The 10,416-nt window shown below is 41.5% G+C and overlaps 1 protein-coding gene across 1 annotated transcript in view; it reads left to right on the top strand.

The window, feature by feature from the left end:
* The window catches only part of crhr1 (corticotropin releasing hormone receptor 1), a 28,553-nt gene continuing 18,137 nt past the window's right edge, over window positions 1-10,416 (top strand). The window contains exons 1-5 of the mRNA XM_054607185.1: window positions 1-15; window positions 159-356; window positions 5,019-5,139; window positions 9,858-9,991; window positions 10,168-10,224. Coding sequence (XP_054463160.1) covers window positions 1-15; window positions 159-356; window positions 5,019-5,139; window positions 9,858-9,991; window positions 10,168-10,224 — 525 coding nt within the window. The remainder of the gene's footprint in view (window positions 16-158; window positions 357-5,018; window positions 5,140-9,857; window positions 9,992-10,167; window positions 10,225-10,416) is intronic.

The raw sequence follows: 10,416 nt of genomic DNA, 5'->3' as shown, positions 1-10,416 counted from the left end.
ATGTCCCTGACGCTGGTGAACCTTGACCTGACCAAAGCTCCTTTAGCTCGTTCTCGTAGAAATGAACCTAGCTGTTGTTTCTTCTGTTGAAGCCTGTGAGTGTCTGTGCTGGTGTGAGTGAATAGACTATGCTCCAAATCCCTGATTTAATTTCCTAGATCCTCAATGACCCTTTTGACTTTGACTGTGGAGTGACTTGTATACTGTTGAACAAAGACTCGTATATGAGCCTTGCCCACATCCCACCACTGACTCAGGGACTCAAAGTCGCTCTTCTTTTCTCTCCAGATCCCCCAGAATGCCTCAAACTTCTGACAGAAATCACTGTCCTGAAGCATCTTAACGTTGAAGTGCCAGTAAGAGCTGCATTTAGTGGTTGGTGAGGTGTGAACATCTAACGTGACTAAGTGATGGTCGGTGAATCCTACTGGCCAAATTAATGGATGAATGGGGGATGGATGGATGGATGGATGGATGAATGGGGGGATGGATGGATGGATGGATGGATGGATGGATGGATGGATGGATGGATGGATGGATGGATGGATGGATGGATGGATGGGGGGAGGGATGGATGGATGGATGGATGGTCTGTAGTTTGAAGTTGTAGGTTTTAAGCTTTTTTAATACATTGTCTTCAATCGTACTTCACCAAACATCCTAAAGATTCTGCAGCAACACTTGTTTTTTTTTAAGAAATCTGTAATTCTACATAATGGTTGTTCTATTGAATAAGAAGCATGTTCTAGAAGGTTTTGTGTGTTTAATGCAGGTTTGTAATCCCAAGGGGTTAAAAAAATAACAATGAATAGCAGAATACCAACCCACCCAACGAATAACCAAGGAGTCAAATATTTAGGTCCAGCCCCAGATGTTAGTGTGACAATGTTAGGCAGCTATGTGGCTAAGGGTCAACGAGTGTCCTCACAAAGATAGAGGTACAAGGAAGTGTGTGTGTTTATGCATGTTTTTGTGTGTTTGCTGAGTGTGTGTCTTTAGAGGATCACATTGCGATTCAGGTGCCAAAACCTCCAAATGTGCTGCAATTACATTTCTGTGTATGTGTGTGTGTGTGTGTATTTGTGTTGGGAGAGAGAGAGATCAGAGATCCTCTGAATCTCTACAGCAGCTTCATTCAGGTCCATTAACAAATATCCTGTTTAAAGAACAACAACATTACGGGTCAAACTGAATTTATATTCAAAACGTCTACTGACATAAATGTATTTACTATTAAGAACAGCAGTCAGATGAACTTTGAACCACCTCATGGTGAGGGGCAGACACTCCCATCTTTATCACCAAAGAACCCCAGAGCTGCCATTTCTGCATCACTTCCTGTTGACACACGGTCGTGGTTGGGGTTAGGGTTAACCTGAAGGAAGTAGAGGAAGTGATACGCTGGTGTCACAACAACGAGCTACTCCTGAAGTCAGCTAGGCTGCAGAGCTGATAGGGGACCCCCCCTATGATCTACAGGTCCTTGGTGGAGAGGGCGAACAGCCTCAATACCACTTATGATGGGAGTATATCATGGCCATACTTTCTCTCTATATATATCTCATATACCATTTGTTACATATATTTGGTGCTGAACATCACAATTTCTTGCAACTCAAAAATTCATCAAAAAGTCCTCTAAATATTGCATTAAGATTACTAGACCTTGAGGAGGACCATAAAAAGAGTCACGCTGTGATTTGGTATCTAAAACTTTTGACATGTGGAGATGTCTGCAAGAACTGACATTTTTTCTGCAATTGGATGGCGAGCACTTCTGTTCTGGAAACTGATCAGAAGCCCTTATTGTCATTATACTAGGAGAGCCATACATCTCCTGAAGTTTATGGTCGTTTCATGAAGCAGTGATTATCCCAGAGGTCACCACAGGTTGAGCTAATTGGATTGACAAGAGTCTTTGCTTTGTCCCCCATTAGGCCATAAACCCTGAACCCCAGCGACCTAACGGACGTCAGCTGTTAAATGAGAGTGGGAGATGCTGCAAGGCTTTCAGATGGTGTAAATACGAAATCTATCACGTAACCATGACAACGCAAACACATGTTATGTTATTCACAATTCACAAATTTTCCTCAATTTAATTAATAAACCAGCTGTGTAATAAAAGTCTCACACACACATGTGCCTCCGTTTACCTATTTTACGTCACCAGCTTCCACACTTCCACTGGTAACCCTGTGTGTATTGTCACATAGTTATGATTTGTGGGTAATTCCCTTGGGCAAAGTCTGCAGCAATTTGGACTTTAGGAAATTGTCCATTAAGTGACAGTGGGACAGAACAAAACGCGCCTCAATGTGTTTCCTGTCTGTGAGTGTGGACATTTGGGTTTGGGCCATACCCAATTAATGCAATTCCAAGATTGTTTAGGCACACTAGTATTGAGAAATATTCGAATCCACATTTTTAGAATAGGCAAAAATAACTAATAACTTATACTGCATGCAAAAAGATGCATGGGATTAGCATCAAATGAGAATGTTTGTACATCAGTCTTGTGGGGACGAATGTAGCCAATTTTTGGATCGTTATCTGTCCGCCTTCCAGACAAGCCTCTACGACGTACCAACACCATGCACCAGTCGACTCTGTAGGCTTTCTAGTTATATATTATATCAGTAGCTTCTAGCTTTAAAACTGAGAGCAATACAGCCTCTTATAGAGAGTCTGTCGGTCTGGGGTCAAAATATAAAGTAGATTATAACTCGTATAATGGAATCATTTCAATGAAATACTGGAACAAAGCGAAGTAGCATTTCTTTTCTTTCACTAAGAGAAATTTCAGGGTTCAAAGTTCAACATTAGCTAATAGGTCTTAGCTTGTTGGCTTAATAATTAGCTCCTCTGTCAGGCCTCTGTTCATAAGGATGCAGCAGATTTATATTTAGCATCCAGATATGTCGGATCATCCATCGATATTAAAGCTTTGATATGCAAATTTCCCCGCTGCGGGACTAATAAAGGATTATCTTATCTTATCTTATCTTATGTCAGGACCCGTACATATAATCCTAAACTCAAGCTAGCGCTGCTAATCCGACTAGCTAAACAGTATTTATTCTCGCAGGCTGTTAACCTTTCAGTGTGACCCTGCTCGGTTAGCGGTTATCCTGATCACAGCCATACTGAGCTAAATCAGACCGCAGCAGTTGTTGGTGGCAGCAGTTGTTAATATCTGATCCCTGATCAGCTTGTTGAACACAGTCAGTTGGCCTAAAAATACAGAGAGTCTTCCAACATGTCAACTCGAGTCAGAGGCTGTGGTCCTATAGTCAAAAAAGAAATCCTATGTTTCTTGGAAAAAGCTTTTCCTTGAGCTCGGTGGAAGACGTCATGAGATCAAATAAATGTGAGAGGGAGAATTCAGAAGGACTCAGGAAAGAAAACTGGTTTGCTCAGAAAATCTGACTGCGCGTAAGCTAGTGCTAATTCATTATGATGCGACATGGATATGATAGAGTGCTGCAGGGGTGACGGATTTTTGTAAACTCGATTATTGCGAACGAAGGTCTGATTGAGATCCTTACCAATTGTGGGTCTGCCTTAGATCTGCCACAAGGAACTGTGGGATGTCATTACCTCCTTTCATTGTCAAGCTAACAAGTCACTTTTTAATCTTTTAAAAGACTGAGGCACATTTAGAATGCAGCACCTTCATACTAACCTCCACAATCACAACACGGCTGCTGCTGCAGTCTGAAACTGAAGACGAGCTCACAGAGCCCCAGTAACCCTAACTAGTCCTCTGCTCATCACCGCACAGCTGCTTACAAGCACTTCAACAGACAGAACACAACAGAAGTTATTCAGGTGTGTCTCACCTGTAGCTCAGGTGTGAGGCTTTAAAACAGTTTTTTTTATAGTGTTTGCTGTTTGGCTTGCTCATTTAAATTCCACTACTGTTTTAAACCCATTTGACTTTTCTTTTTTTCCACACATACCACTGCCATATACAGGCTCTCAACTGCTAGATCAGGATCAACAACCAGGATCCTATCCATCTCTACCAAACAGCTCTCTACCAGCTGACCACTGCAGCGAGCTCCCATTCATGAGAAGCCAGCCGGGTCCAATCGGTGTATGAATGACACAACAGTTTGTGTGTACTCAATGTAGTATTCTACAATGTATACACATCCACTTAAATAGATGTGCTTTTTTTAACTTGGTAAGTCAATCCAGGATTTCTCATCCTGCATAAAACTGGTTCCCATAAAGGGTCTGTGTTTGTAGATATGACCAGTTACAAACATGGATAGGTCTACAGTCAGCAGAGCGGCAGAGTTCACAAAACCAGAAAAAATCTATAATATTAGACGGATACAAAGAAGTTAAGAACATTTCCAGGCTAAAACCAGCACAGCTCAGCAGTTAAATGTGTAAATGAATATAATTGAATATCTCTGCACCATCCAGAGTCTAGATCTGGTTATAATTCCATTTGTGTATTCTGTTACATTAATGTGTTCTAATAGAACAGAAGATGGCTCAACACACGGCTCAACACAGGACTGAATTTATGATTAGAGAATGTATTCTGATGTTGTGTTAAAGTGGGTTTATGATAGTAAGTAATGGTGCTGTTAGATTGCTGCTAGACTGCCCAGTTAATACAGGCGGTGTTGCATACAGGAGACCAAACTGTTGGTTTTTATAGCTCATTAAACAATCCTTTATGAAAGGCTTAAGACTTTCTGTTAAGTAAAAACATTTTGTGACTTTTAGAAATGATAAGGTCTGTCTTTTGTCATTAACTTGTTAAGTTGTGTGAATAGTATAACACTAATAGGCCTTATCTTAGCGTGGCCTAATCTTTGTGACATTTCAACATTGTGCAGCCCCACTTATAAGAGATGAAACTTACTGCCTCAGCCTATTCATGTTTTCACTGGGGTTGTAGATTAAATATTGTCATTCACGCCATAAGAACACATGGAAGCAACACTGTCACGCCCACTGAGTTTCCTCTGTTTTCAGGTCTGCCATGCCCCCTTCAGGACCTGGAGCACCCACACCTGGACTTCATCAGTGAGCCTGTGGAGCTGCACATGAACCCCCAGAACCAGAGCCTCTTCGTGTCGTTATCTTATGACAGTCCTCCTTTGTCTTGGCTGGCAGGTTGCTGATTATGGTAATCAAGGTCGTAGAATAAAGTGTGAGGCAGACTGCTTATGGTGGGCGATGGATCAAACCAACATGGTGCTTACTGGTAAGTGGGCCCAGTGTTTCTCCTCCTGGCTGTAAAGAGGTCAGTGTTTGTAGCATTAGAGTAGAGAGGCTTTGATTAACCAGGATAACTCTGAGGAAGCCTTGAAGGGTTCTTTCTTATTAACTTAGCTTTTCCTCTTTTCTCCTGTTTCGTGGACTGTTAGGGAGCTTAGTATTATTTTTCTGTTTGTTTCGTTAGACCAGTTAAACTCCTTATTTCCAGTTAGTGAGGGTTTTTTGTTTATTATCTTGGCCTTGGAGACCCTGACGTCTTTAGCATCCATTTAAAAGACATTAAGTTATTACATTTCTGCTTTTTTAGTTGGTTTATTTCTGTTAGTAGTTTTTCTCTAAAAAAGAGAGGTTATCCATTGTTAGTCTGAAAGTGTTCCAGCAGCGTTCTCTTTCAAGTTATGTTCCTCTAGAAACATTCTAAAGGCCATAACGAAAACATGAAGTTATTGGAATACACAAATGTAATAATAATCAGATCGACTCATACTCTAGACTGGCAGTACTCCGGTACATTTTAGGTGTGTGTGTGTGTGTGTGTGTGTGTGTGTGTGTGTGTGTGTGTGTGTGTGTGTGTGTGTGTGTGTGTGTGTGTGTGTGTGTGTGTGTGTGTGTGTGTGTGTGAGAGAGAGGTGACGTTACCATGGAGAACTACTCTGGTAAGAAGTGTCAAAGGTCACTAGAGGAGCAGGTGGCATTTGAGGAAGTAACGGTATTGTTAGTCTATAGGTCATGTGATGACAGTAAGCTAACGTTAGCGTAGCCTGCCAGCATGGTGTGTGTCTGTCTGTTTCTGTGTGTGTGTGTGTGTGTGTGTGTGTGTGTGTGTGTGTGTGTGTGTGTGTGTGTGTGTGTGTGTGTGTGTGTGTGTCTTTCCTCATATCTCTGTAATGTTAGTTTATGATTCTGAATGAATGAATATACTTTTGATGTGCAGCTACCAGAGGTTTTTTCTTTTCATTTTTTTGTGTATGTCAATATTAGACATGTTTAATTGTGTCCGTTGGAGTCATAGTGGTACAAATGATTAAGGCAATGAGAAGGTTCTTCATTCATGTTCTTCACTTTGTATAACGGTTCATTTCCTGAAGTCTATCCCCGTTTTAAGGAAACGTTTCCATCAACAGGGGACACAGTAGAATGAAACCTGAGATGAAGACACACATTTGATCCTGTATAATAATAATAATGGGAACGACATTATCGTCATAGTGCCACCTGCTCCATACACCGGCGGTACAGCCTTTGGGGGGTCAGGGTGCATGTTTATTACACTCAACCAGCATGGGTTTCATAAGATACAGAATAAGAGACAGATCAACAGCTATCCTTTTTAAGGAAGAGAACCTGTGCTTCCTTTTAAACTACTTAGGAATTAAAACACGTTGTCTGTGAGGAAGACCAAACCTTTATTTAAATACTAGATCGTAATCTAAACCAGCACAATTTTGGATGGCTGTAAATGGCAATAGAAACTCAGACTATCTGTGAAGCCGGTTAAGATAACTTTGATGAATTATTAATATTCAATGTTTAGCCTTTAAAAAGCATTATTTTGGAGTTAAGAATCTAAGAGAGGTTCTCCCCTCTCTGATGTTGGATAACTTCATGTGCCACAGTTCTCAGTTTACCTTCAAGCCTTGCTTGGGTTATGGTTGGTGTTGACCCTAGTGTTGTTTATGTAGGACTGCATTCCTTTGATTCCAGGAAATCCACTGGAGAGGGTAAACTGGATAAACTGGACCAGTGTTTCTCAAGATAGCCGCTCCATTAATTACAGAGAAAATAACACACATATAGAATTGTATTAATTTAACAGGAATATTTTCTGGAGGCTGGAAAACAGCTCTTGTGGGTCCATTGCACAAAGACGTAGATTGAAGTGCCTTCAATAACTATCGCCGAATTTCCAAACTATCCTGTTTACGGGAAATCCTGTCATCTCTTGTAAAAACCAACTCAAGCCATTTCTATCAAGACTTCTGCTTTTACTCAATTTACAAATATTAAACAATAACATACGTTCTGCTAGAGATAATGATGAAAAACAAAAAAAACCATTGTGTTTTTATATACCCTGAATGAAATGTCTGTAACTTTTATATTACATTGATGTTAATGATCTCGTCTCATTATTGAGTGGCTGTCTCGTCCATCTGTATGCTGATGACACAATGGTTTAGGGTTAGGGTTACTAACTGTTGAAAACCTGCAACATATTGATCACAATATTGAGAGAGTTATGTAGTATAAATATCTTGGCATCTGGCTTCAAGAGAAATTAACTTTGAAGTCCACACTAAAATAAGTTTCTTATATCAGAACCAGCTTTCTTTGATTATTCTGGAGAGGAGGGTTGAGCCAGTGTCCTTACTTAGAACCAGGGCGATGTAATTAATGGACGTGCTGCTGCCTCCATTCTTAAACGTCTATACTACCACCACACCCTCAGATTCACTGCTGTTACCTCTGATACTCTGAACACTGATCTCTGTTCCATCACGTAGTCACCTTGTCTTTCAGAGAGGCGTCATAGACTTTGGTCCTGGTTTACTTTTTGTTAAGCTACCAGCTCACATGGCAATAATGCTAGAACCTTGGTCTCCACTAAACCTGCTCAGCTGTTTGGCTGAAGATCCCCTCAGAATGGGTTAGGGTTAGTGGCCTTTTCCTTTAGTGCGCCCTGATTTATGGACCAACCTTCACCCCACTTTGGAGACCGATACTTGTTTATTTAATTTGCTTATTTATAATACTTATTTTGATCTTGTGTTTTTTTATTTTTTATTTTTATTTACTATGTCTCTTGTTTGCACTATCCTCTTTGCTGCTGTAATCCTGTAAATTTCCCCACTGCGGGACTAATAAAGGATTATCTTATTTTATCTTATTCTCACCTGCTGAGACTGTAAAAGCTTGATCAGCTGAGATGATGATGACGCAGGGTTGATTTGGTTTGAGAGAGTATCAGTTTAACAGCAGCACAGCAGGTGTACAACTCTCTCACACACACACACACACACACACACACACACACACACACACACACACACACACACACACACACACGGTGCGTTCAGACGTAAAACAGAAATCTCTGGATTAAAGCTGTTCACATCATATTGAACACAGAAGTCTTTCTCTAACAGTTTAGACAAAAGGTTCATAACATGTGTTAATGTCATCATACATCTAGGACACACACACACACACACACACACACACACACACACACACACACACACACACACACACACACACACACACACACACACACACACACACACACAGTTGAGGTAAACAGATGATGGTTCAGACTTACCTGCTTCTGTTGTTTATTTACCAAATAATTCCAGTAATCAGTCTCTGTAGAGTGTCTGTCTGTGTGTCTGTCTGCGTGTCTAACTGTCTCTGCCTCTCTGTCCTTCACCCTGTCTGTCTCTCACTCTAACTGTCTGTCTGGTGTCTTCTGGCCTCGCTTTGCTTCGCCTCTCTGACTGAAACCTGAGAGGTCAGGTACTATGTCATCACTCTCTCACACACACACACACACACACACACACACACACACACACACACACACACACACACACACACACACACACACACACACACACACACACACACACACACACACACAAGGTCACATGTTTATTACTTCTTATCAGACCTTTTCAAATCATTAGTTCATTTTAAAGATTAATTAAAATAAACGATATTAATTCAGACTTTAATTTAATAAGGATTAAGAATAATGAATCAACACCCCTTTCACTCCATCGCAGTGGATCATGCTACCTACCATGGCAACCGGTCTGGAATGGATTAAGTCCAATACTGGTTTAAGGAAGTCTTGTACTGGTTTAAGGCAGTCTAATACTGGTTTAAGGAAGTCTTGTACTGGTTTAAGGCAGTCTAATACTGGTTTAAGGCAGTCTAATACTGGTTCAATGCAGTTTAATACTGGTTTAAGGCAGTCTAATACTGGTTCAATGCAGTTTAATACTGGTTTAAGACGGTTTAATACTGGTCTAAGATGGTTTAATACTGGTTTAAGGCACTCTAATACTGGTTTAAGACAGTCTAATACTGGCTTAAGACAGTCTTATACTGGTTTAAGGTAGTTTAGTACTGGTTTAATGCAGCCCAATACTGGTTTAAGGCAGTCTTATACTGGTTTAAGGCAGTCTAAAGCTGGTTTAAGGCAGTCTAATGCTGGTTTAAGACAGTCTTATACTGGTTTAAGGCAGTCTAAAGCTGGTTTAAGGCAGTCTAATGCTGGTTTAAGACAGTCTTATACTGGTTTAAGACAGTCCAATACTGGTTTAAGGCAGTCTTATACTGGTTTAAGGTAGTTTAGTACTGGTTTAATGCAGCCCAATACTGGTTTAAGGCAGTCTAATAGAGTGTCCTTTTCCTTCCCAGGGAGGAGGGGGGGCAGGGCCTGATCCATCTGGCCAGCAGGGGCGCTGCCTTCCGCCTCCAGTTCCTCCAGAGGTTTGCAGGCATCCTGCAACATTTTAACAGCCTGGCTCTAGATTTCAGCTTGTTTTTAATGAATAATAATAAGGTAATGGCATCATCTCTTCCTGGTTTTTATAAAAGTGTTTTTACAGTCTGGAACCTGCTAAAACAGGAGCGGAGGCAGCAGGGGGCCTCGCTGCACTGGCTGCTGCAGGCTGCAGGGGTCTCCACGCTGGGCCAGGTGGTGGAGCTGGCCGGACCCCAGCTGAAGGACCCCACTGGGCTGGCAACTCGTTTGGGGATCAGGTCCACCAGGTTCATTGTCCTTCACCACTGGAGACAGGAACTCACAGGCTTTTAAAATCCTTCAGCAATGGATCCGGGTCCCCGAACATAGAGGACTCTTTTCCCGCCACCTTCCTGGCATTGGATTTTAAAAACTGTTGTGGGCCTCTGCTGCAGCCAGCTCACCCGGTCTCCCTGGAGGGAGCCTCGGGAAAGACCTTCTATAAACTAATGGTAAAAACACTACACACAAAAACACTGGACAAACGGACTGACACTCCATGGAGGAACTACTTTGGACTAAATCAAGGTTCCGGACCTCAGTGGAGGTCTTTGTACAAACCTCCACTGAGTAAGAGACACGGGGACCTCCAGTGGAGAGTACTCCATGGCATGATGGCAGTGACCGTCTGAAGCCGTTATAAA

Source organism: Anoplopoma fimbria, chromosome 11, assembly GCF_027596085.1.
Source record: "Anoplopoma fimbria isolate UVic2021 breed Golden Eagle Sablefish chromosome 11, Afim_UVic_2022, whole genome shotgun sequence".
Taxonomy (NCBI): Eukaryota; Metazoa; Chordata; class Actinopteri; order Perciformes; family Anoplopomatidae; genus Anoplopoma; species Anoplopoma fimbria.
Note: the sequence above shows the minus strand (reverse complement) of the source record. Positions and strands in the feature narration are given on the sequence as shown.